Genomic DNA, 22806 nt, shown 5'->3' with positions numbered 1-22806 from the left:
TAAGACAACTCAAATCGAAGTGATTCAGTTTCCTAGAATGGCACTGGTAGACTGTCCAGGTTCCACAGGCTTCCTACAATGAGGTCAGCACAACAGCTCTGCAGACCTTCAGTTTGGTAGGCAAACTTTCCTTCAGAGCCTCCCAAACATTGAGCTAGCTCTGGTAATGTGCATGTCAACCTTACCATCTATGTGGACAACCTCTATAAAGTATATTGCCAAGGTAAGTGAACTTATATGACATAAAATATTTTTCCACTTGCTGTAACAAATGGTTCCATGTATAGATAGTGTGGTGTTGGCTGGTGGTGAACCTTTGTTTTCTTAGTATTGACTGTCAGGCCAAAATCAACACAAGCCAACAGAGAATCAATCCATATTCTGTTGCATCTCAGCCTCAAAGGCTGCATTGAGTGCACAATCATCTGGGAACAAAAAAAGTCACGCACCAATTCTTCTTCCACTTGAGTCTTGGCTTGTAGTCTTTTTAAGTTAAATAACTGACCGTCAATGTGGTAGTTGATCTTGATGTCGTTTTTGTCCTCGTTGGAGGCATCTGACTACATTGCTGAATGCTAAAAAGCATGGAAGCAAGCACACAGCCCTGCTTCACTCCTGAGGTGACTGAGAAAGTGCAAGAGCATGGTCCATTATCCAGAACCCAAGCAAGCATGCCATCATCAAACCTGCACACAATGCGCGTGAACTGCTCTGGGTAACCAAATTTTGCCATGATCTTCCACAAGCCCTCTGGGCAAACAATATCTATTCTGCTCCTGGCATTTCTGCTGGAATTGCTGGGCAGCCCTTTCTGAAGCCACATTGGCTCTAGGGCAGATGACTATCTTCCAAAGCCAAAGAGATCAACCTATTAAGGAGGACTCTGGCAAGAATCTTGCCAGCAATGACTAAGAGAGAGATCCCCGCCCCCACCCCGTGATTGTCACAGAACAACCTATTTCCATTTTCCTTTATAGAGATGGAGAGTGGAGCTATCCTTGAACTTCTGAGGGATAACCTCCTCTTGCCATAAAACCTGAAAGATTTCAGTCAGCTTTTGTATGAGCAGTGGACTCCCTGCCTTATAATTCTCAGCTAAAATTGAATTAGCACCAGGCACTTTGCCACACAGGAGGAGCCTAATAGCATTCAGCACCTCTTCTTCAGTTGGAAGTGTGGTTAGAGAGGGATTGACCTCAACCTGAAATATAAGGTCAATGGCTTCAGTATTGGTTCATGAGGATGGTCTGTTGAGAATGCTACAGAAGTGTTCAGCCCATCTCTCCAGGATCCTTATCATTAATCAATACGTCTCAATCAGCACTGAGTAGCTGAGATGTACCATAGGTCCTTGGCCCATTACTAGCCTTCAGGGCATCATAAAAGCACCTTGGATTATTACTGTCAAGGTAAAAGTGATATGTTGACTAAAGATCCTTTTAATAACATGTTCTAGAATTCCATCAAAAATTAGGCTGAATTTGTTTGTATATTCCACTCATTCCTTTTTTAAAATGAGGAGAGGATTGCAAAAGGTAAAAGGAGTTTTTAATATATGAAATGTAAAAGTTTTTTGTCCCCCACCCAAACATAATGTGGCTAAAATTAGAAGGGAAAAAGGTAACTGGGGAAAAAAAAGTTCTTTGCACCAAGTGTAGCTGATACGGACGTTTGTTTACAAGATATATAAAAAACACATTCAAATCTATAAGAATAAGAACTGCTGACCTCTTGATATAAGGTCAAAGGATTATGATCAGACAAGCTTCTAAGGAAGAAATACAAACTTATCAATAGCCATATGAAAAAATGCTCCAAGACACCAATGACCAGAAAAATGAAAATTAAAATAATTCTTATTCTACCTCACACCCATAAGAGAACTTAAAAAAGATAATGACAAAATGTAGGAGAGGCTACAGAAAAAGGAACAATGAAACTGATCCATTTAGTTCTGCAAAATAATCTGGAACTATGCTGCACTTGGAAACAGCAATATCACTACTAGACCTATATCCCAAAGAAACCAGAGAAAAAAGATATGGACCAATATGTATACAAATATTTGTAGTCACACTTTTTATACTAGCAAATTACTGGAAATTAAGGAGGATGCTCAATAAATGGGGAGTAGCTGAACAAAGCACGGCTCATAAATGTGATACTATTGGGCTGTAAGCAATGAAAAGACCGTTTCAAAGAAACTTGAGAAGACTTAGATGAATGAATGTAGACTTAAATCAACAGAACCAGAACAATTAATACCAGTAACAACACTGTAAAAGGAAAACTATGAAAGCCTTAAAAACTCTGATGAATGAAATGACTTATCACAATTTCAGAGGACCAATAATACTACCTACCTCCTGACAGAGAAATGAAAGATTCAGAGTGAAAATGAGGAAATATATGTTTTGCACGTGGTCTGTATGAGAACTTGTTTTTCTTCATCGAGGTATGTTTATTACAAGGATTTGGTTTTTCTATTGTACTATAAAAAAATAGTGAAAGGGATGGTTTCAGTGAAAATTAGGATAACTTACATGAACCAACTAATGCAGATTGTATTGAACAGAAAAAGGAGAATAATTTATATAGTAACAATATACCACTGTAAAAACAAACCACTTCAAAAGCCTTAAGGACTCTAAAAAGCTCAATGATAAAGAATGATTCTAGAGAATTGATGAGACATGATGTCTGGACTGGGAAGGACAGGGAAAGGGAATAAGTATTTACATAGTGTGTCTGCTATGCCCTAGCTCAAACAATGTACAAAGTGTTTTTCTTCTTTTTAAACCTATTATCTCATCTGATCTTCACATCACCCCTGCTATGTAGGTGCTTTTATTATCGCCCTTATTTTACAGTTGGGGAAACAGTGAGAAGCAAAGACAGGTTAAATGACTTGCCCAAGGTCACAAAGCTAATAAGCCCCTGAGGTCAATTTTTAACTCAGGTCTTCTAGACTCCAGATGTAACACTCAATCCACAGACTCCATCAGATGCCATATGGCCTATGTGGGAACTTGTTTTCCTTGAAATTTTTACAAGACTTCTCCACAACCTCTATTTCGATCCCTACTTCCAATAGAAGTAGATAATATATAATTTTAATTGAAAAAAAGTATTTAATTATTCACTGAAAAATAAAATTAATTTTTAAAGACAGAATCAGTATTTACTGCTCTGCAGAAATGGCATCATAGATTTGGAGCTAGGCCAGCCCCCTCACTTTAAGATGAGGTGGCTAAAACCCAGACAGCAAAGTGACTTGTCCAAGGTCACACATGCAGCAATAAATAGTCAGGGTTTAGCCCAAATCCAATATTCTTTCCACATCATATTGCCCCATCTCCCATTCTCGATGTTTCCAAGAGGAATGTGGTTCATAGCTAATCTGCTCACTTTCAAAGGCACCCAAGTGTCACAGTGGAAAGAGCGCCAGTTGTGAAATGTGGAAGGCTCCAGTTAAAATTCTGCACAAGGTAGGATGGAACAAACTCACTGTAGTTATTTAAATACCAGAGGCCAAAGCTTCAGAATACAGATTTTTAAAAGGTGCAAAAATTTAAGGATATGGTGATACATGAAAAAATAACAGTAGCAATAATAGCTAGTATTTATATAGTGCTTTAAGGTTTGCAAAACACTTCACATAGGTTATTTCATTTGAATCCCCACAATACCCCTTGGGATACAGGGGCAATTACTTATTTCCATTTTAAAAATAAAGAAACTGGGACAGCTCGGTGGTGCAGTGGATAGAGAACCAGCTATGGAATCAGGAGGACATGAGGTCAAATCCGGCCTCAGATACTTGATACTTACTAGCTGTGTGACCCTGGGCAAGTCACTTAACCTCAACTGCCTCACCAAAAAAAACCCAATAAATAAATAAATGATGAAATGAAATGAAAATGAAAATGAAGAAACTGAGGCTGCGTGGTGTGCCTGGGCTCACACAGCTAGTAAGTACCCCCTGACTGTGGGCCCAGTGCTCTAAGCACTAAGCCACCTAAGTAAACCTACAAACTCCTCTGTTTAGTTCCTATGTTGTTTTAGAACATGTCTGTGAACAACAAGATCTCATTTTCAGAAGCTAAACAATGGCCGTGGGATTGTCACAAAGAAAATTTATATTCATTTGTAGTTAATTATAACTATAAATGCAGGTACATTTCTAATGTAAAAATGCTTAAAACTGTCATTTTAATTTAACAATCAGGGCAGTTAGGTGGTGCAGTGGATAGAGCAGCAGCCCTGGAGTCAGAAGAACCTGAGTTCAAATCCGTCCTCAGACACTTACCAGCTGTGTGACCCTGATATCAAGTCACCTAACTCCAATTTGCCTCACCTCCCTTAAAAAATTAAAAAATCAAATGGCACATAATTGGCAGCAGTTACTAACTTCTGGAAGTAGTGGATTTTTCCTATTTTCTGTATAACAACATTAAATTGGCTATATAAACATGTAAATGATAAACTCAGGGCCTTATTCTGTATGTAAAAATATATGGCTAATCTTTAAAAGGTGTGGTATAATCAACCATAGATTTTGTGATCAAAAGATATGTTGGGCCCAGATTTCAACTAGGAATTAAGACAAAGACTGAATATTGAATTAAACTAAGCCATCAAACAAAAAGGACTGGACAGTGTGTACTTTGTGGAATCCTGGCATGTAGGACTAGTACTTTCTATGAATTTTGTATATATCATCTCCTTACCCTTTGTGATTCTACCCAAAGATCATTTAAAAAAAGTCACTAATTGGGAGAAAAAGGGACTTACGATACACTGAGTCCAATATCTTTATTTTATAAATGAGAAAACTAAGGCACAGAAAAATTAAATGAAATCATCAAGGTCACAAAGACATTAAGAATCTGAGGCAGTTTTCAAACTCAAATCTTTCTGACTACAAGTCTATCACTCTATTTCCTAGGCCACCATCTACTGACTGGGGAGAAAAACAAATTATCTGTATAAAAGTATTCATAACAGCATTATGCAGAATAACAAAAACCTTAAAATAACTCATGTGTCCAACAGATGGTGAATGACTAAGCTAACAGTGGTATAAGAATCTAATGGAATATTATTACACCATAAGAAATGACAACATGGAGCAGCAGAGAGCTCAAGAGTGTGGAAAACCAGGATTCAAGGACTTTCTCTGACACATACTAGCTGTGTGAATCCTGAGCAAGTGAATGAATTTCTCTGTACTCAGGCAAATCCCTAATGATGATATGCAACCATCAGCACAGAGGTTTGCAAGGAGGGTGTTGGGTATGTTCAGTTTGTACAGAACCTCCTCCCCCAACCCTCCTCTTCAGTCATGATGACAGCAAAATAATTGGAGGTTCAATTCCTACTCCTCCAAGGTCTAAGAAAAGTATAGGGGGAAAAAAAAGTATAGGAAGAGGGATGAAGGAAAGGGAGGGGAAAGAGAATCAGAGGAATCCTAAGATTCAAGTAATAATTTGGCCTAGGGGTTTGACTAGCAGTAACTCTCTTTTCTTTTCTTTTTGCTCTTTTTCTTTAATTCTTCTACAAATTCTTGTCAGGCTTGTTTTGAATCTGCCTTCCTCCCCATCCCATGGGGGGTGGGGGGGTGGGGGAGAAGGAGGTTTGTTCCTAGATACTTTCAAGTTATTGTCTTCTTCTGAATTTGTATTCTGAACTTCTCTGTCACCAAAGAAGCTGTTAATGGTCAGGCTCTTTTTTTAATTGTTTCCTCATTTTCCATCCTATTTTTTTTCCTTCACTTTGGACTACATTAGAGTTGGATTTTGCTTACCTGGGGGTGGAGTGAGGGAGTGACTTGATGGGGGGGGGGGGGGGGGACACAGCGTGCCTATAGGTTTTGGGTGTAGTTTAAGAACTAGCTATATTTTAAACTATCATTTGGAAGTCAGGTATTTAATAGCTTAATACTTAATAAAAATGAAAGAGAAGAATTTCTAATGAAGGAGGTAGAGAGAAAGAGAAAGGACTATAAGGAAGTTAAAAAAAAATGACTGTGCAAAACATTGAAATAGGTTGAATTTTTCTCTATTTCTCCCATTCCTCATCTACTTCTCATTCCAGGGTCTGTCATCTAAGCCCTCTAATTTCAGATCTCTGTACCAGGCCTACACTCTTATTTTCCCATTACAATCCCTCTGAAAATGAGTTCATGCTCAAAAATTGTCTACTTCCCTACCCAATCAAAACCCATGCTTTAATCAAAATTTCTGTTTGAGCTAATTCAAACTAATAAAAGATACCCTGCTCTTCCTCCAAGAGATTATCTGAATTGTTACCAGTATAATCCAAATAGAATTAACTGGTAAAATTTCAGGAAAGGGAACAAAATGACACCATGGAAGTGTCTAAGTAGTGCCAAATCTTGACGCAGGAGCCTTTGGCCTTCATCATTAAGAAAGTGGTTAAGCTGTTGAAATAATTTTTAAATTACCAACTTTTGTTAATTTTCCCAAAACCAAAAAGCATATGCTTGTGAACATTACAGCACTATTCCTTCCAATTAAAATGATTTTAACTCATTACATTTCAGGGAATATATGTTACAGTTGAAAAGTAATCAATACACCAAATCCTAAATAAACCTTTCTTTCACTCTGTCAGACACATTCTAGTGGACAGTCAGCTACATGAACAAAAAACTTTTGAGATTTAACTGCATAAGAAAGGACCACCCCAGCGGCAGTTTGAAGAAATGATTCTAGATTCTTTACTGAAAACAGGAAAATCTCCCTTCTCTTGAGCAGCTGTTGAATGTCACATTAGACATTCAGCTCCAGCTCATTTCCAAAGGGAATTTTTTTTTTTCAACCTAGAAAAAAGCAGCAGTCAGCCAAGAACTGAAGAGAAGCAGCCAAAACCCTGGGAGAACCAGGGTTGTTTTGTTTTGTTGTTGTTGTTGTTTTTTAAACACAATAAATGAGAGAAAAGAACTGACCAGTCATCAGAGAAATAATAAATAATTTGTCTGACGCTCCAGATGTTCAAAGACTTTAATAATCACTAGTCAACATATGCAGAAAGGGGGAAACCATTCACTTACCCAGGAACTTTGTAATTTGGTTAATGAAAGCCAAGTCCAAAGTGAACTTGGGGAGAGGCTGGTAGATAGAGTGAATGAGGAGAGATCATGTCAAACTAGAAGGTGAAGATGTACAAGAGAAGTTCCAGGATAATTATTCAGATAATCAGGTTCAATTATGAGGCAAAAATGCACAAGATGGTACTATGAGAAAGACAAAGGGAAGACTCAGGCATATATCCCAAAGAGTTTTAAGGTACGATAAGGAAAAAAAATACATGTAACAGCATTTTTTGTTGTAGATATAAACTGGAAGCAAAGTACAAGTACCCCTTAATAGCAGAATGGGTGAACAAATAATGATATTAATATAAAGAAAAATTATTCCACCATAAAGGACAACTATTAAGGAATCAAAAGAAACTTAGGGAAACTTTTTGGAGTGGATGAAGAGTAAAATACAGAAATCTGCAGAAAATTCACATGATTATAAGACTAAAAAGGAAAACAACTCTGAACAACTTTGGAACTCTGAAAAGAGTAGTGACCAATCAAAACTCCTAAGAAAGGTGACATAGCATACTTACTGACTTGAGGCCAAGAGGAGGTTATACAGAAACAGAAAGATATGTTGCATTCAAGGCAAAGTACTGATTTATTTTCTTTGATTATTCTTATTTGTTAAAGGGTGAGGGTAAGAGTAGATTCTCAGGTTAGAAGTTAGTAGATAATAAAAAAGGTAAAAAAGAACACCAGTCAGTCTGACATTCAAAAGTAGAGGGAAAAATCAAGATCAGAATGACACACAATCAACTAATGCACTCATTCTACGTGTATTATATGTTTGACTAGGGAAGGGGGAGTGAGGGGAAATAGAGTAAGAAAAGGAAAAGAGGGGTGGAAACGGTAGTAGGAGAGGGAGAGGGGAAAGAGAAGGAAGACAAGAAACAATCCTGCTGTTCAAAGTAACACCTTAGTGCTGGGGCACTCAGGTAGCCCCGTGGATAGAGTGCTAGATCTGGAGTCAGGAAGATTCACCTTACTGAGTTCAAATCTGGCCTGAGACACATACTAGTTGTGTGACCCTTGGAAAGTCACTTCACCCTGTTTGCCTCAGTTTCCTCATCTGTCAACTGAGCTGGAGAAGGAAATGGCAAACCACTCCAGTATCTCTGCCAAGAAAACCCCAAATGGGGTCACGTGACTCAACAACAACAAAGCACCTTAGTTCTATTAAATAATTTCTACAGATGAGGAAATGGCTCCAACAGATTTTGAAAAAACTATTCACAAATTTCAAAACAAAAAACCTGGCAGAATGTCCTTTGTGCATCCATTTCAGGTTAAGACATTTTTTTTGTAGTCTTTCTAGTCATTTAAGCCCTTGAAGGGCACATAATATCACTGTAATTCTCACCTAGCAAAAATGCACTTCACGATTTTTGTTGATAATAATGAAGGAAGTGGAAGGAGGCACGAAGGAGAGAGAAGGTAAACCAAAGTGTTCCACGGCTTCCCCCGGGGGAAAAAAAAGTTTGTCAGATGTCAGCTTTAAATACCTGGGCTCAGAATTCTGAATGCTGCATGACTGCTGAAGTCAAAACACACTGGTAGACACTATGATTAAGCATGAATGAACTCCAGAATCCATGACGGTTATGCTTACACTGTGAAACAACTTTTTAAATCTACAGACCAAACACAAAACCATCCAAACATTTTACTTTAAAGACTCCCTCAAACACCTGGAATTACACATGAAGAAAGACAGTACTGTTTCCCATCCATTGTCATCATGTTTATTTGCTCTGTCAGTTTCACCATATGAGCCAACACCAAGCTTTTTCATCATCCATGTTTCTTTCTCTATGCATTTCCTCACATCACCTCTCATGACCAGCATCTTCTGTTTTCATTACCTCCTTGCTAAGCTGTTTCTACTAAGCTTTGGTCAAATATCTCCTTCAAACACCATTCTGTGTAAAGGAAGATTTCGAATCTCATATAGATTTCCATCTAGATCAAAGGTAATCATGTATCTTTTGAGCCACCCTCCATTACGTGAACATTTACTTATTCTAAAATTATAAACAGGTTAATACTGGACTAAAATTTTTTATATATCTATGTCTGCAGATATATAAAATAAAAAGCAGAAATTTTTTCTAAAGACTGAGAAATGAAATAATATTTTATCTCAGAGTCAGTAAGAAACCACTGTAGGAGAGTAACATGGTCAGACTTGTTCTTTAGGAAAGTAACTTTAGTACCAATGTAGAAAATGAGTGGATAGACTTGAAACAAGGAGACTTTTTAATGGCAATATTTTAGGAGAAAATTGATAAGGGCCAAAACTGAGATGGTAGTATGTCAGGAAAAGAGAAGATGACTGAAGCAAGAAATGTTAAAATGGGAGAAATGACAAGACTTGGTAAATGACTAGATACAAGGGGGGTTCCTGCCACAGAAAAGAGGTAATATAGACAGAACAGGAGTTCTTAACCAGCGTTCTACAAACTTGTTTCTAAAAATCTTTTAGTAACTATATATAAAAAAAAATTTTTGAACCAGTTTCCTTTATAATCCTATATGTTTTATCTTATACATCTAATAACCTTCTGAGAAGCATTTTACATATGCTTCAGACTGGTAAAAGGACTCATGATACAAAAAAGGTTAACTCTAGAAGAGCAGAAATGCATATGCTGAGGGGAGTATTAGGTCATAATGCCCTGAGGGACCAAAGTTGAAAACTTACATAACAGAGGGACAAATGTCCCAGGATAAGGACAGAATGGTTGTGAAAACAAGCCCCAGATCTAGCTATCATAAAATGAATTCCTGGAAAGGGAGTAAGGTATTTAAAAAAATAAAAAACCAAAACCTGGAAAGGTAAGAAGGGGCCAATAATATGGAGGGCTTTAAAAGCCAAACACAGGAGTTCACACTTGATCTAGATAATGCATAGGTTCTTATAAAGTATATCACTTAGCACAGCTGCTGTATTTTGTTAACAAATGAATGTTGAATGTTCAGTCCGTGCATGGTAGTTTCCTTTCACATAAAAAGGAGGAAAAAATTTTGTTAAAGTAGTTATAGACTCTTTCTGGCTAGTACTCACACAAAAAATAAAACCAAACCAATGTGTAGAAGTTGCAAGAAAGCATTATCTTGGAATGAAGAGGAAAATTTTGATAAGTATAAGCTGTCCAAAAGTAGAACAGGCTGCTTTATGAGAATGAGTTCCCACATACATATAATTCCATAAAGGGGATTCCTGCTCAGGAACAGACTCAATAAAAATGACTTCTAATTCTTTTCTGATAGTCTATGATTTTATATATGACTCACCAAAAGAAGAATGGTAAAGTAAGGGGTAATTAAGATTAAACGTAAGAAAGAAACAAGGGAAAGTTGTTAAGCTGAATATGGAAGCCACTGTGGGAAAAATCTCAAGACCAACAAAATTTATTTCATTCCATCAAGGACCCAGGATTTTATTGGCGTGGGCATATTGTTGACACAGAGAAAGCACTGAATAAATGCTTGAAGACTTAGGAGAGATTAAGAGGTATTGAAACAAGAAATAAATTTGGAAGGTACTTGGAGAACTAGATGTCACTTGGCTTGTGGTAAATATTCAATTTCACTAAATCTTCTTCAGCATACTTAGAACAAGTGGAAAACTTGAAGTATATACACTACAAAGTAACATTTTTCAGTAAAGAAAACTTAAAATGTGGACAACAATGTTAGAGTAGGCAATTTAAAATACACGTTTTAGATGTGAGTACTGCAATTAAGAGGTGGTAAAAAAGAATACTGTAAAAAAAAAATCAACTTTACCTCTAAGAGTAAGTTCTCCAGTATCCATCAATTATTTAAAACTCAATTTTGGTCACCAAATAAGAAGTAGATCCCTAAGACTTTTCTTCAAAATATTACTCTAATTCATACACACTCAAATAATTATTCATTATTAGCTGCTGTGTTTGTGTTTTTTTTTTAAATAAACCTACTGCCCAAGAATAGAGTTTGATTCAACAAATACAAATGACAACATAAATTAGGTTATTCTGAGACTTTGAAAAATTATGGCCTGATGAAGAGGTTCAAAGAAGGCAGAAATGGATAATAATGAATATACAAAATTGAAAATGTTTTGAACAAATTCAATGATGCGAAGATTAAAAGATTTAAAATTAAAAGAAGAAAACCTTTTTAGGAAATTTCTTTGATAAAGGTCTTATTTCTAACATGTATGGGCACCTGATTTGAATCTATATGAAAAAGAGTTATTCAGTAATTGATAAACGGTCAAATGCTATGAATAGCCTTCAGGGGAAAGACATCCAAACTATCTATACCCATATGAAAAAAAAAATGTTTCAAATCATCAATAATTAGAGGCATAAATGCACCTCACATCCATCAGACTGGCAAAACTGATCCTTCCCCACACCCCCAAAAAAAGGAAATGACAATTCTTTGAGGGAGTAAAATAGGCACTTTCATGCATTGATGAAGAAGGTGTGCAAATCAGTCTATCCATTCTGGAAAGCAATTTAAAACTGTGGCCCAAATGATACTCAACTGTGCATACACTTGGTCCCTGCAAATAACACTAATAAAAAGGCTGATACCCCAAAGACAAGAAAGATAAGAAAAAGGTCCTATATAAGAGATCTAAACCACTAAAGAAGTAATAATTGCTGAAAGGCTAAGCCAATATAATAACAACGATACTATCTAAATTAAAATGACTACAAAAAAATAAAATAAAAATCATATAGAGGCAAAAGTGTCGAGAATTTCAAGGGAAAGAATGAAGAAAAGTGGGAAGGAAGGGGTCAATAAATACCACATCACAAGTTATATTGCAAAGCAGTAATTATCAAAACAATAGAGACTGATCGCTGGAATAGATTAGGTACATAACTCAAGGGAACTTAGGAGCTTAATGTTCAAGAAACACCGAGTACCCAGCTACTGAGATATGCGTTCACTATGTGATAAAAAATGTTACAAAAATATGTAGCATCATAATGTGGAAGATAGCAGTTTTAGACCAACACCTCATATCTTATAACAAGATAAGCTCCAAATAGATACATGGGCAAGATATAAAAGGTTACACCATGAATTAAAGAAATAAATAAAAACAAGTAATAGTTCATGACCAAACAAGGGAGAGAATCAAAGAAAATTTTAAAAAGATAATTTTCATTACATAAAATTTAAGATTTTAGAGAAATACAATAAAGCCAAGATTAAAAGAGAAACGAGGGGTAAGGGTGGAAGGTTGAAGAATTGTTGAAACAAGTTTCACTAATACATGTTGCATTTCCAAGATACGTAAGGAACTGAATCATATTTTATTAAAAAAAAGTTTTTGGTGTCTTTTTTAACAAAAATCACCATATTTTCATATGTAGATCTCTCCCACTTCCCCTCCCAGAAGGTTATTTCATGTTTTAAAAAAAAAAGTATCATGTTAAAGATCAAAAAAGGGGAGATCAGTACCACTGATCAAAACAGCAAAAAAAATCTGAAAATGTGCAGCATGCAGAACTTGTGGACCTGTCACAACTTCCAAAACATGGGATGGGAACGTCTTTTTAAGTTTCTTTTTTTGAGCCATATTTATTCATTATAATTTTCACTATTGATTGTTTTTGTGGCTGTTCTTTCCATTTATACTTTTAGTTCATAAAGATCTTCCCATGCTCCTCTGTATTCATCGCATAGCATTTCTTATAATACAGTAATACTCTATGATATTCATTTACCACAATTTGTTTAGCCGTTCTCTGGTCAATGGACATCTACTTTGTTCCCAATTCTCTGCTATTGCAAAAACTGTTTTTATGAATATTTTGGTGACTTATGGGGACTTTTTTCTTATCAGTGGAATCTCTGGGTCAATGGATATGGACATGTTTATCACTTTATTAGCGTAATTCCAAGTTTACAAAATGGTTGTGCCAATTCACAGCTATACCAATAATGCACCAGAGTGCTTACTTTTGAGACTGCTAGATGACCCAGTGAAAAGGGGTCAAACTTGAAGAAATGGGGACCACTAAGCCATATGGAAGGATCTCTGCTGGTCAGAAGATGACTGAAGTTTTAAAACATAATGTTATTGATGTTTAATGTATTATTATTTCTTGAAATACTTTCCACCTACATTTTAATCTGGTTTGTGCAGCACTCCAGACTGTTCAACACTACAAGTTTCATATCTCTGTCCCAATGGATAGAGTGCTGGGTCTGGAGTCAAGAAGAACCGAGTTCAAACCTGACTTCAGACTGTTACTTAACTGTGACCAAAGAGAAGTCACATAACCTCCTTTGGTCGTAGCTTCCTCAACTTTAAAGTGGGGATAATAACACTTACCTCACAGTGTATTGTGAAGATCAAATGAGATAATGTGTGTAAAGTGCTCAGAACAATGCCTGTACATTTACATAGCAACTGGTATTGTTATTATTATTATTACCTACTCAAAACCCCTCCAACATGGACTACTCCCATGTTTTGACATCTTTGTCAATTTGAAAGGTGTGAGATAAAACTTCAGGGTTGTTTTAACATACATTTCTCTTATTGTTAGTGATTTGCAGCATTTTTTCATATGGTTGTTAATATTTTCAATTCTTTTGAAAACTGTTGAAATCATTTGACTACTTATTTTTTAGGAAATGGCTTTTCATTTGATATTTATAATACATGTGTATGTATATATAAATACATGTATGTATGTAGATGCACGCACATATACCTCTGCTAACTGTTTATATATTCTGAATACCAAACTTTTATCAGAGAAATTTGATACAGATTTCCCCCCCCCTTAAAACTACTTACATAGGAGGGAAGCAGAAAACTGTGAAAGAATTTTTACAACCAGTGTCTCTGATAAAGACCTCATTTCTAAAATATATAGAGAACCGAGTCAAATTTATAAGAATAGAAGTCATTCCCCAATTGAGAAATGGTCAAAGGATATGAACAGGCAATTCTCAGAAGAAATTAAAGCCATCTATAGTCATATGAAAAAATGCTCTAAATCACTATTAATTACGAGAAATGCAAATCAAAACAACTCTGAGGTACCACATCACACCTATCAGATTGGCTAACATGACAAAACAGGAAAATTATAAATGCTAGAGAAGATGTGGGAAAACTGGAACACTAATGCATTGTTGGTGGAGTTGTAAATTGATCCAACCATTCTGGAAAGCAATCTGGAACTATGCCCGAAGGCTATAAAAATGTGCACACCCTCTGACCCAGCAATACTACTTCTAGATCTATAAACCAAAGAGATCATACAAATGGGAAAAGGACCCACATGTACAAAGATATTTATAGCAGTTCTTTTTGTGGTGGTCAAGAATTGGAAATTGAGGGTCTGCCCATCAGTTGGGAAATAGTTGAACAAGTTGTGGTATACAAATATAACTGAACACTATTGTGCTATAAGAAATGATGAACAGGCTGACTTCATAAAAACCTGCAAAGACTGACATGAACTGATGCTAAGTGAAATGAGCAGAACCAGGAGAACACTGTACACATTAACAGCCACAATGTGTGATGACTAACTTTGATAGATTTAGCTCTTCTCAGCAATGCAAAGATCCATGACAACATGAAAGGATCATGACGGAAAATGCTGTCCACATCCAAAAAAAGAACTATGGAGTGTGAATGCAGACCAAAGCATATTATTTGAGACAGCTAGGTGACGCAGTGGATAGAGTACTGGTCCTGAAGTCAGGAGCACCTGAGTTCAAATGTGGCCTCAGACACATAACACTTACTAGCTGTGTGACTCTGGGCAAATCACTTAACTCCAATTGTCTCACCCTCCCACCCAAAAAAGCATATTATATGTCCTCTTTTTTTTTTCCCATTTGTTTTTGTTTCTTCTTTCTCATGGTTTCTCTCACAGGTTCTAATTCTTTACAACATGACTAATGTGAAAATAGGTTCAATATGAATGTATGTGTACAGCCTATATCAAACTGTATGCTATCTTGAGGTGGAGGGAGAAGAGAGACGGGGAGAAAATTTAGAACTCAAAATCTTATAGAAGTGAATGCTGAAAACTAAAAATAAATTAATTTAAAAAACACTTCCCTTTTTATACTAAGTGCATTAATTTTGTCTGTAGAGAAGTTTTTTTAGTTTCTTATAATCAAAGTTATCTAGTTTATATTCCACAATTGCCTCTATCCATTGTTTGGCATAGAATACATCTGCTACCTCCATCTATGAGAGGCATGTGATCTACTTCTCTTATTTTTTTTTAAGAGGAAGGAAGGAAGGAAGGAAGGAAGGAAGGAAGGAAGGAAGGAAGGAAGGAAGAGGAAGGAAGGAAGGAAGGAAGGAAGGAAGGAAAGAGGGAGGGAAGGAGGGAGGGAGGGAAGAAAACTTTGCACAACCCTCCTCACTTAGATCTAATTCATTTGTATGTCATGGCATCACCTTCCTGATGTCATGGTCCTCTTTAGGAGCAAAGGACAAACACCAACAAGAGTATGATATATAATATTAAGGTCACATATCCATTTAGAATATATTATGGAACATTTTAAAGCCTAGTTTCTGCCAGACTGCTTTCTAGTTTCTCCATCAGTTTTTAAAGAGAGCTCTTTCCTAAGTAACTCATTATTACGGGTCAATTGAAGACTGGGTTATTGAATTCCAGCATTTCTGATTCTCCATTGTCTAGTCTGTTCCACTGATTTACCCTTCTACTCTTTAAATAATACCAGATGATTCTGATGAATGTAGTCTGACTGATAGGATTTTATGTAAAACACGTGAACTATTATTCAAGAATTATATTGGTTTGTAGTTTTCCTTTTGAGCTTTCTCTTTCCTAAGTTTAGGTGTTTGAACTTTATATTTCTCATAAAAGGAATCTGGCAGGGTGTCTTCTTTTTCAATTTTGCAGAAATCTATGTAGTATTAGTACTACATGGTCTTTAAAAAGTTTGATAGAATTCTACTATGAATCCATTAGGATGACAATTTCCCCCCCTTTTGGTAATTCTTTAACAGCTGGTTCTATTTCCTTTTCCTCTATTTGGTCTAACCAAAGTTAGCTGGAGTATTTTATATTTTTGAAGGCATTATTCAATTTCTTTTGTGTTGTCATTTTTGTTATCATGTATCTATGCATACTAAATTCTGATCATTCTTTTTTATTTTTTCTGCATTTTTTTGTAATTCTGCCTTGTTCATTTACTGTTTTGTTGATTTGGTTTTCTGTATTCTTCTTTTGGATCATATTGACTAAAGGTTTTTCAATTTTATTAGTCTTTTCAAAAGATCAGCTTTTAATTTATCATTTTTATAGGTCTTTTAGGTTACAAAATCTCCTCTAATATTTAGTATCTCATCTTTTGTGCATACCTTAATTTGTTGGTTTTCTAACTATTTTTTTAAATGTCTATTTAGTTCATTGATTTTGTACTTTTTAATAAGATTTTTTTCCCTCGAGGATTGTGTTAGCTGTAGTATAGAAATTGTGATATGTCCATATTTCATCATTATTTTCTTTCACAGAATTATTAATTCTTTCTATGATTTGTTCTTTGACCTAGTCATTATTTAGGAATTCACTGTGAGGTCTCTGTCTTGTTTGCGCTCCCTACACTGATTACTACTTTGGTTACATTATTTTCTTCAATTGACTGTGAAGACCACCTCACACAATGTGCCTCAGCTGGTCTTCTGAAACAGACACAGAGTCTCCCATTCACTACACCTGCATTTAAAGTCTTTCTGGGTTAATAAGATTAGTCAGTACTTAAATCACTTTGATGCCTTAATGAGACATAAGAAGAAGACTTTATCAGAGGAAAATACTCGCAGAAACCACCAATTACCTTTTTCCCAGTTTGTTTCTCCACCATGTCGTTGCTGAGAGAGAAATCTTCTAACTGTGGTGCTTTAGAACACCCACCCTTGGGCATCGTTCTGCTTTCCTTACTTGATCTTCATTTATGCTGCCATCGCTTCGTCGTCAACCGTCTGTTTAAAACAAGAAAGAAAACGTTTAAATAGCTTTCAGACCTTTAACTCCAAACAGCCACAAAACCTGTTAGTCTCACATTGGACTAAATACAATCAATGATAATTCACACAACAGAACTTGAAAAAGAACATAACCAGCTGTCTGCTTAAGCTAAGATACCTGAAAACAGAAAATTATAAGGAAGACAGAGACTATGACAGGGAAATCTCTGTGGATAATCTAAGCCTTACAGAGAACATTAAGCAAAACCTTACCATCACCTGCCCTTGCCTCACAAAAGGCTCAAAGGTGTTTTGAGTGCTAGAAATCAGGAGAGGCTATTAATAAGATCAAGCTAAAGCTTCCAGCATTAGGAGGAGGTAAATCCTGGCGTACTTACTTATGACTTGCCCCAGGTTCTAAGGCACGATGGTTGCTCTCTATGATTTCCTCCCTTCTTTGGAGTGGTCTCCAAACTGAGCTCCATCGCATACCTCAATGACCCTTATGTTTATCTCGACTCCATTTTCCTCAGGTTCAGATTGATCTACATGTCCTAATACATAGAAAGGCTAAATCCTTTATACCATGCTAATAAACAGAACTAAAACTTGCCAAAGCTGGAACCCTCCCTCACGACGCAGACTGTAAAGTTTGTGTTCCCAGCTGCGGACCTGGGTTCCAGCCAAGTTTTTGCTTCTATTTCTAGGTGACACTCCAGCCTAATAATGGTCGGGGCAAATGCATTTAGGATGGTAACTTTTCAGGTACAGTAATTACAACTCAAACGAAGGTACAATGACCTTGGCTTCACCACTGCCAGGAGCCTAGACAGCAATCTACAGTTCAGGAGAGGTTATGGGTGGTAATAACAGGAACCAAAGGTGTGGTGCATCTTCCTATCTTCATTCCAAAAATCTAACACCAACTGCTAATTTTTATCCCCTAAACTTTGAACCTATTAAGGACTCTTTTCTCAACAGCTGCTACATCCCCCAATACTACTCTGGGAATTCATTTTTTTTTCCGCTGAAAAGAACCAAACACAGCCAGAATAAAGTACTATGGAATGAATGCACAACTTATCTGAGCAAGCATTTTTGGTGAAAACAAGACCCTTCAAGAACAGCTCTGCTCCTTAATATTTACAGGTTAATGACATGTAAGAGCTCTAATAGGTGAAGCCTTTCCTGGGGCACCTGAATAGTAGTTGTATTTAAAATTGGGGCACACATATTCTTGGGATAGTCTTTATTCAAAGAAATAATCTCTCCACAGAAAACAGTCAGACTTTTCTAGCCTCCAAGATCTCCTATGACAATCTTCCTCTCCTCCAAAAAAGTACATTTGTAAAACAGAGAAATGGAGATGCCCCTCTTCACAGAGCAAATGGTGATTTACTGTAACCTGACATCATACATTTGTTAAGAAACAAAACCAAGCTTGTGGTGGGTATAGCTTCTCTGTACTGGGCCCATCTTATTCAAAGGGCTTTGAAGTGTTTGCATTTTTAAAAAATTAATTAATTATTATATTACATTATGTTATTCATACAAATTATTAATTTATAAAAATAAACCCTCTAAAATACTGGCTCTGGAGCCACAGACCCCATTTGTCCCACTGTTCAATTTCATCTGCAGAACTCACTCACTGTGACACTCTGGATCCCTTCAGCTCTAGACACAACCCTATCGTTTCCTCGGCTGTCTATGATTGGTCTCTGCTTTACTAGAAGAACAAATGCTGGATTTGGTATGAGGCTGGATCTGGATTTGAATCCTATCTCTACCTCCTAGCATTTCTGATGACCATGTGGGTAACTTAGCCTGTCATAGTCTGTTTACTCACAAGTAAAAGGGGAATGATAATAATTGCAGGACATCCCTCAGAGTGGCTCTGAGGATTATATAAGATAATATATGTAAAGAACTTGGCAAGCAGTCATCATAACTGGCAACATCATCACTACTTTTGGGGGGGGGGGTGAGGCAATTGGGGTTAAGTGACTTGCCCAGGGTCACAGAGCTAGTAAATAAGTATCATATGTCTGAGGCCAGATTTGAACTCAGGTCCTCCTGACTCCAGGGTCGGTGCTCTACCCACCATACCACCTAGCTGCCCCCAATATGTGTGTGTGTTTTTTTTGTTTTTTTGGGGGGGGAGGGGGCAATGCAATTGGGGTTAAGTGACTTGCCCAGGGTCACACAAGCTAGTGAGTGTTATGTGTTTGGGGCCAGATTTGAACTGAGGTCCTCCTGACTCCAGGGTTGGTGCTCTACCCACTGCACCACTTAGCTGCCCCAAACATTTTTTTTTGCCTTTTTTTGGGGGGGGGGGGGGGAAGCAATGGGGGTTAAGTGACTTGCCCAGGGTCATAAAGCTAGTGTCAACCGTCTGAGGCTGGATTTGAACTTAGGTCCTCCAAGGCCAGAGCTCTATGCACAGCGCCACCTAGCTGCCCCTATCATTACTCTTTACTATAAAGACTTGAAAACAATTTGGAACTTCGCAGCATAGACATTAAAGGATCGAAAGACTTGGAACTTTATATATGTAAGCAAAAGGACCCCAGCCGAAAATATCATACCCAGCAAAGCTAAGTATAATCTTGAATGCAAAAAAAAAAAAAAAGGACATTTGATCAACTGTCAGACTTTCAAGATTTTGTTTAAAAAACAAAACAAAACATGAACTTAATAGAAGATTTGACATGCAAGCACCAAGAGAAACATAAGGTACATACCAAAGACTGATTACAAGAGATTCAATAAGGACAGACCATTTACTTTTTATATATGTAAAATGCAAAACGTATATCTAAGATTCTTATTAATAATTGGGTAGCACATAAGAAAGACTGGGGTAGACCTGAGAATGATATGACTTTTAAAAGTAAAAACATTCAGAAGCAGCTAAAAAGAGTAATTATTTTATATAAATGAGGCGCAAGAGGAAGAATCTATAAAAGGAAATTAGATTGGGGGGGGGGGGGCCCCGCGCTGGTAGTTCTGGTAATCTACTTTCACCGGGAATGGGTTTAAGAGGGAAGTATATGTATATGTATATGTATATGTATGTATTTAGAAGAGAATAAAAGTCTTCTAAATTTAGAAGAAATAAAACAATGAAGGTATAGGGAGGGGGCAGAGGACAATGGAGGGATCTCTAGAAGGGAGGGTGAGGAAAGAGGTTATGGGGGCTATAAAAGGGTGATTTAAGGGAATGGGAGGATAGGGGAGGGATCTTGGAAGGGGAGTGGGCTAAGTAATAGAAGAGCAAGGTAGCAGGTGGAAGTAAAGTAGAGGAGTCAGGAAAGATAGGAAACAAGAGATATGCACAAACATAAAAACAAAGACCAGGAGTAGAAAGTGCTTGGGAAAGTATATGTGTATATATATGTGTATGTGTATGCACATATCTATAGCTATAGAGAAATATATCTGCACTCAACTGTAGCTTTGGGGGTGGGACTGGGTAGAGGACAAAGTAAAAAAAAAGTGCACATCAGAGAACAAAAGAAAACTTACAAGAAAGAAAAGATGGACAGCTCTAGACACAATGTATAGTATTCATCATACAAGCGTTCTTGAAATGAAAATTTATCGTTACATATTTTGAATCCTCTCATGTTCTGCTATGCTCACGACATGCTTTTTTTTTCTTTTATTACTTTGTAATTAAGGTCCAATATTTAAGTTTATGATATGTTTTTGTTTTCTTTTTTCTATTCTGTATTTCTGTTCTGGTTATTGAGTCTAAAATAAAATTCAATTAAAAAAAAAAAGAAAATAATTGGGAAACCAAATACAGACTAGTAAAAATTTTTGTCAGCTTATAGAAACTACTCTGATCTTATGCCCCACAATTGCACATAAATTACAAAAGTCAAGCTGATTCTCACACACATGATCACAAAGGAACAGAAAATTCCATATTAGATGTAACTATGGAGTTCAATACCTAAGAAAATAATCCCAACCTTCAAGAGGCATATAAACTCTTTGTGGAGGTAAAACATAGGTAACATAACACATTTAAATAACAATATAAAGTAGTACAAGATTGACTGCTAAATGAAAGGAGGTGCAGGGAGAGTATGGAGGAAAACAGGGAATTGAGAGATCTGGAGTATGAAGGAGGGAAGAAGGTCTAGGTAGTCTAAGGAGAAAAGCTGGCATTCCAAACAGGAGAACCAGGATTTAAAAAAAGAAAAAAAAAATTTTTTTTAAACGAATATGAGTTAGATGCACAAAAACAAATGGAAATGAGGTCAGGGTGGAGGTATTCCGATTTAGGAGTCTTCTTCACATAAGTGATAAATGAAGTCATGGGAATAAATGAGAACACCAAGGGAGAGGGAATATAAAAAATAAAAGAGACAGGCATGGAAGTGGAGGAAAGAACACAGCAGACAAAGACATCTGTGTATATAAGGTATAGTCAGAAAAACAATCAAAAGACTAGAAAGATTCACTAAGAGAAGAGAGTGCCATTTCATGGAAGAGAAGGAAAGAAAACTGTTTCAAATAGTAAAGAGAATGAAGAGGAATGAATACATTGATAAGGTCTCTGGATTACAACATTATGGTGACCTCAAAAGGAGCAGAATATAATGTAAGTCTGTATGTTATGCTTACATAGAGCTATAACTCCTTTCTTACTGCAGAACTCAGAATTTCATGGCGTGTGCTCATTTTAAACAACATATTCTACATTTTCTTCCAATCTGATTCTATACTATTAGAAAAATATAATCTATTTTGAATAATGTCTAAATAGAACATAGACATTTAAACGTATTATATTGCATACCTATGAAGAGCTGTAACAATTAATCTTTTACCATAAGGTAGTAAAAGTCAGTAGACAACCAACCATTTAAACACATTCAATGAGAAGCAGAAATCCAAACCACATACTCTCATATGATTATAAATCAATTTCAGTCAAGATGGAAAACAAAACGTTCCAAATACAGGCTATAATTACAATCTAGCTTGATGGGTTCACTATACAAGCAAAGATGCCTGGTATAATCCCATAGTGTAATAACAATGTAGACTACAAGTCAAAATTAAGATTTGATTTTGATTATGTCTAAAAAAGAAGAGACCTCAGACCATTGCGCTTTAATTTTATTCTTTAAAATAGTCTGCCCACTCAATGTCATTTAGTTAGCTTTACTAAGATACTTATCTTTTCACGTAGGGCACTGAAACCTGTTTCACCGAAATAGTGCCAAGCAGATAGATGCCAGATTAATTCTACCTCCTTCTTCTTCATCTAGCTGACTCATTACCCTTGGAAAACTTTCTACCTCATCACATAAAGAGAGCACTGGCCTATTTAATAGCTTATAGGAAATGTTACTTTTACACAATAAATACTAATAACTCACAATTCTTATTTCATTTAAAACTACCAGTGAAAAATCTATTGAGTTTAAGTAGGTATTTGAAGAGAAGTCTGGAGGGAAAATAGGACTTTTGAACAACAAAAATGGTATAATCTGAGTATTCCAAGTCACTTAGGTCCAATTATTCTTTATTAGAATATTGGCCATAAAACTTTTTACATCAGTAGACGTAAATTAGATTTTTTTGGGGAAAAAAAAATAGCTGAGCTCCCAAACAAGATAATTCCATCTATGTCTATCTATAGTATGGGAAGTAGAAAGCCAAATATATTATGCAACATTACATAATCCTTAAT

The 22806-nt window shown here is 36.3% G+C and overlaps 1 protein-coding gene across 2 annotated transcripts in view; it reads right to left on the bottom strand.

Moving 5' to 3' along the window:
* Positions 1-22806, bottom strand: part of ANKRD11 (ankyrin repeat domain 11) — a 345404-nt gene that overhangs the window by 114252 nt on the left and 208346 nt on the right. For both annotated transcript variants that reach the window (XM_027847574.1, XM_027847570.1), the window contains one exon: positions 16964-17108. In XM_027847574.1, the coding sequence (XP_027703375.1) occupies positions 16964-17050 (87 nt within the window). In that variant the 5' untranslated portion in view covers positions 17051-17108. The remainder of the gene's footprint in view (positions 1-16963; positions 17109-22806) is intronic.

This window comes from Vombatus ursinus, unplaced genomic scaffold, assembly GCF_900497805.2.
Source record: "Vombatus ursinus unplaced genomic scaffold, bare-nosed wombat genome assembly UNPS02005286.1, whole genome shotgun sequence".
NCBI lineage: Eukaryota > Metazoa > Chordata > Mammalia > Diprotodontia > Vombatidae > Vombatus > Vombatus ursinus.
Note: the sequence above shows the minus strand (reverse complement) of the source record. Positions and strands in the feature narration are given on the sequence as shown.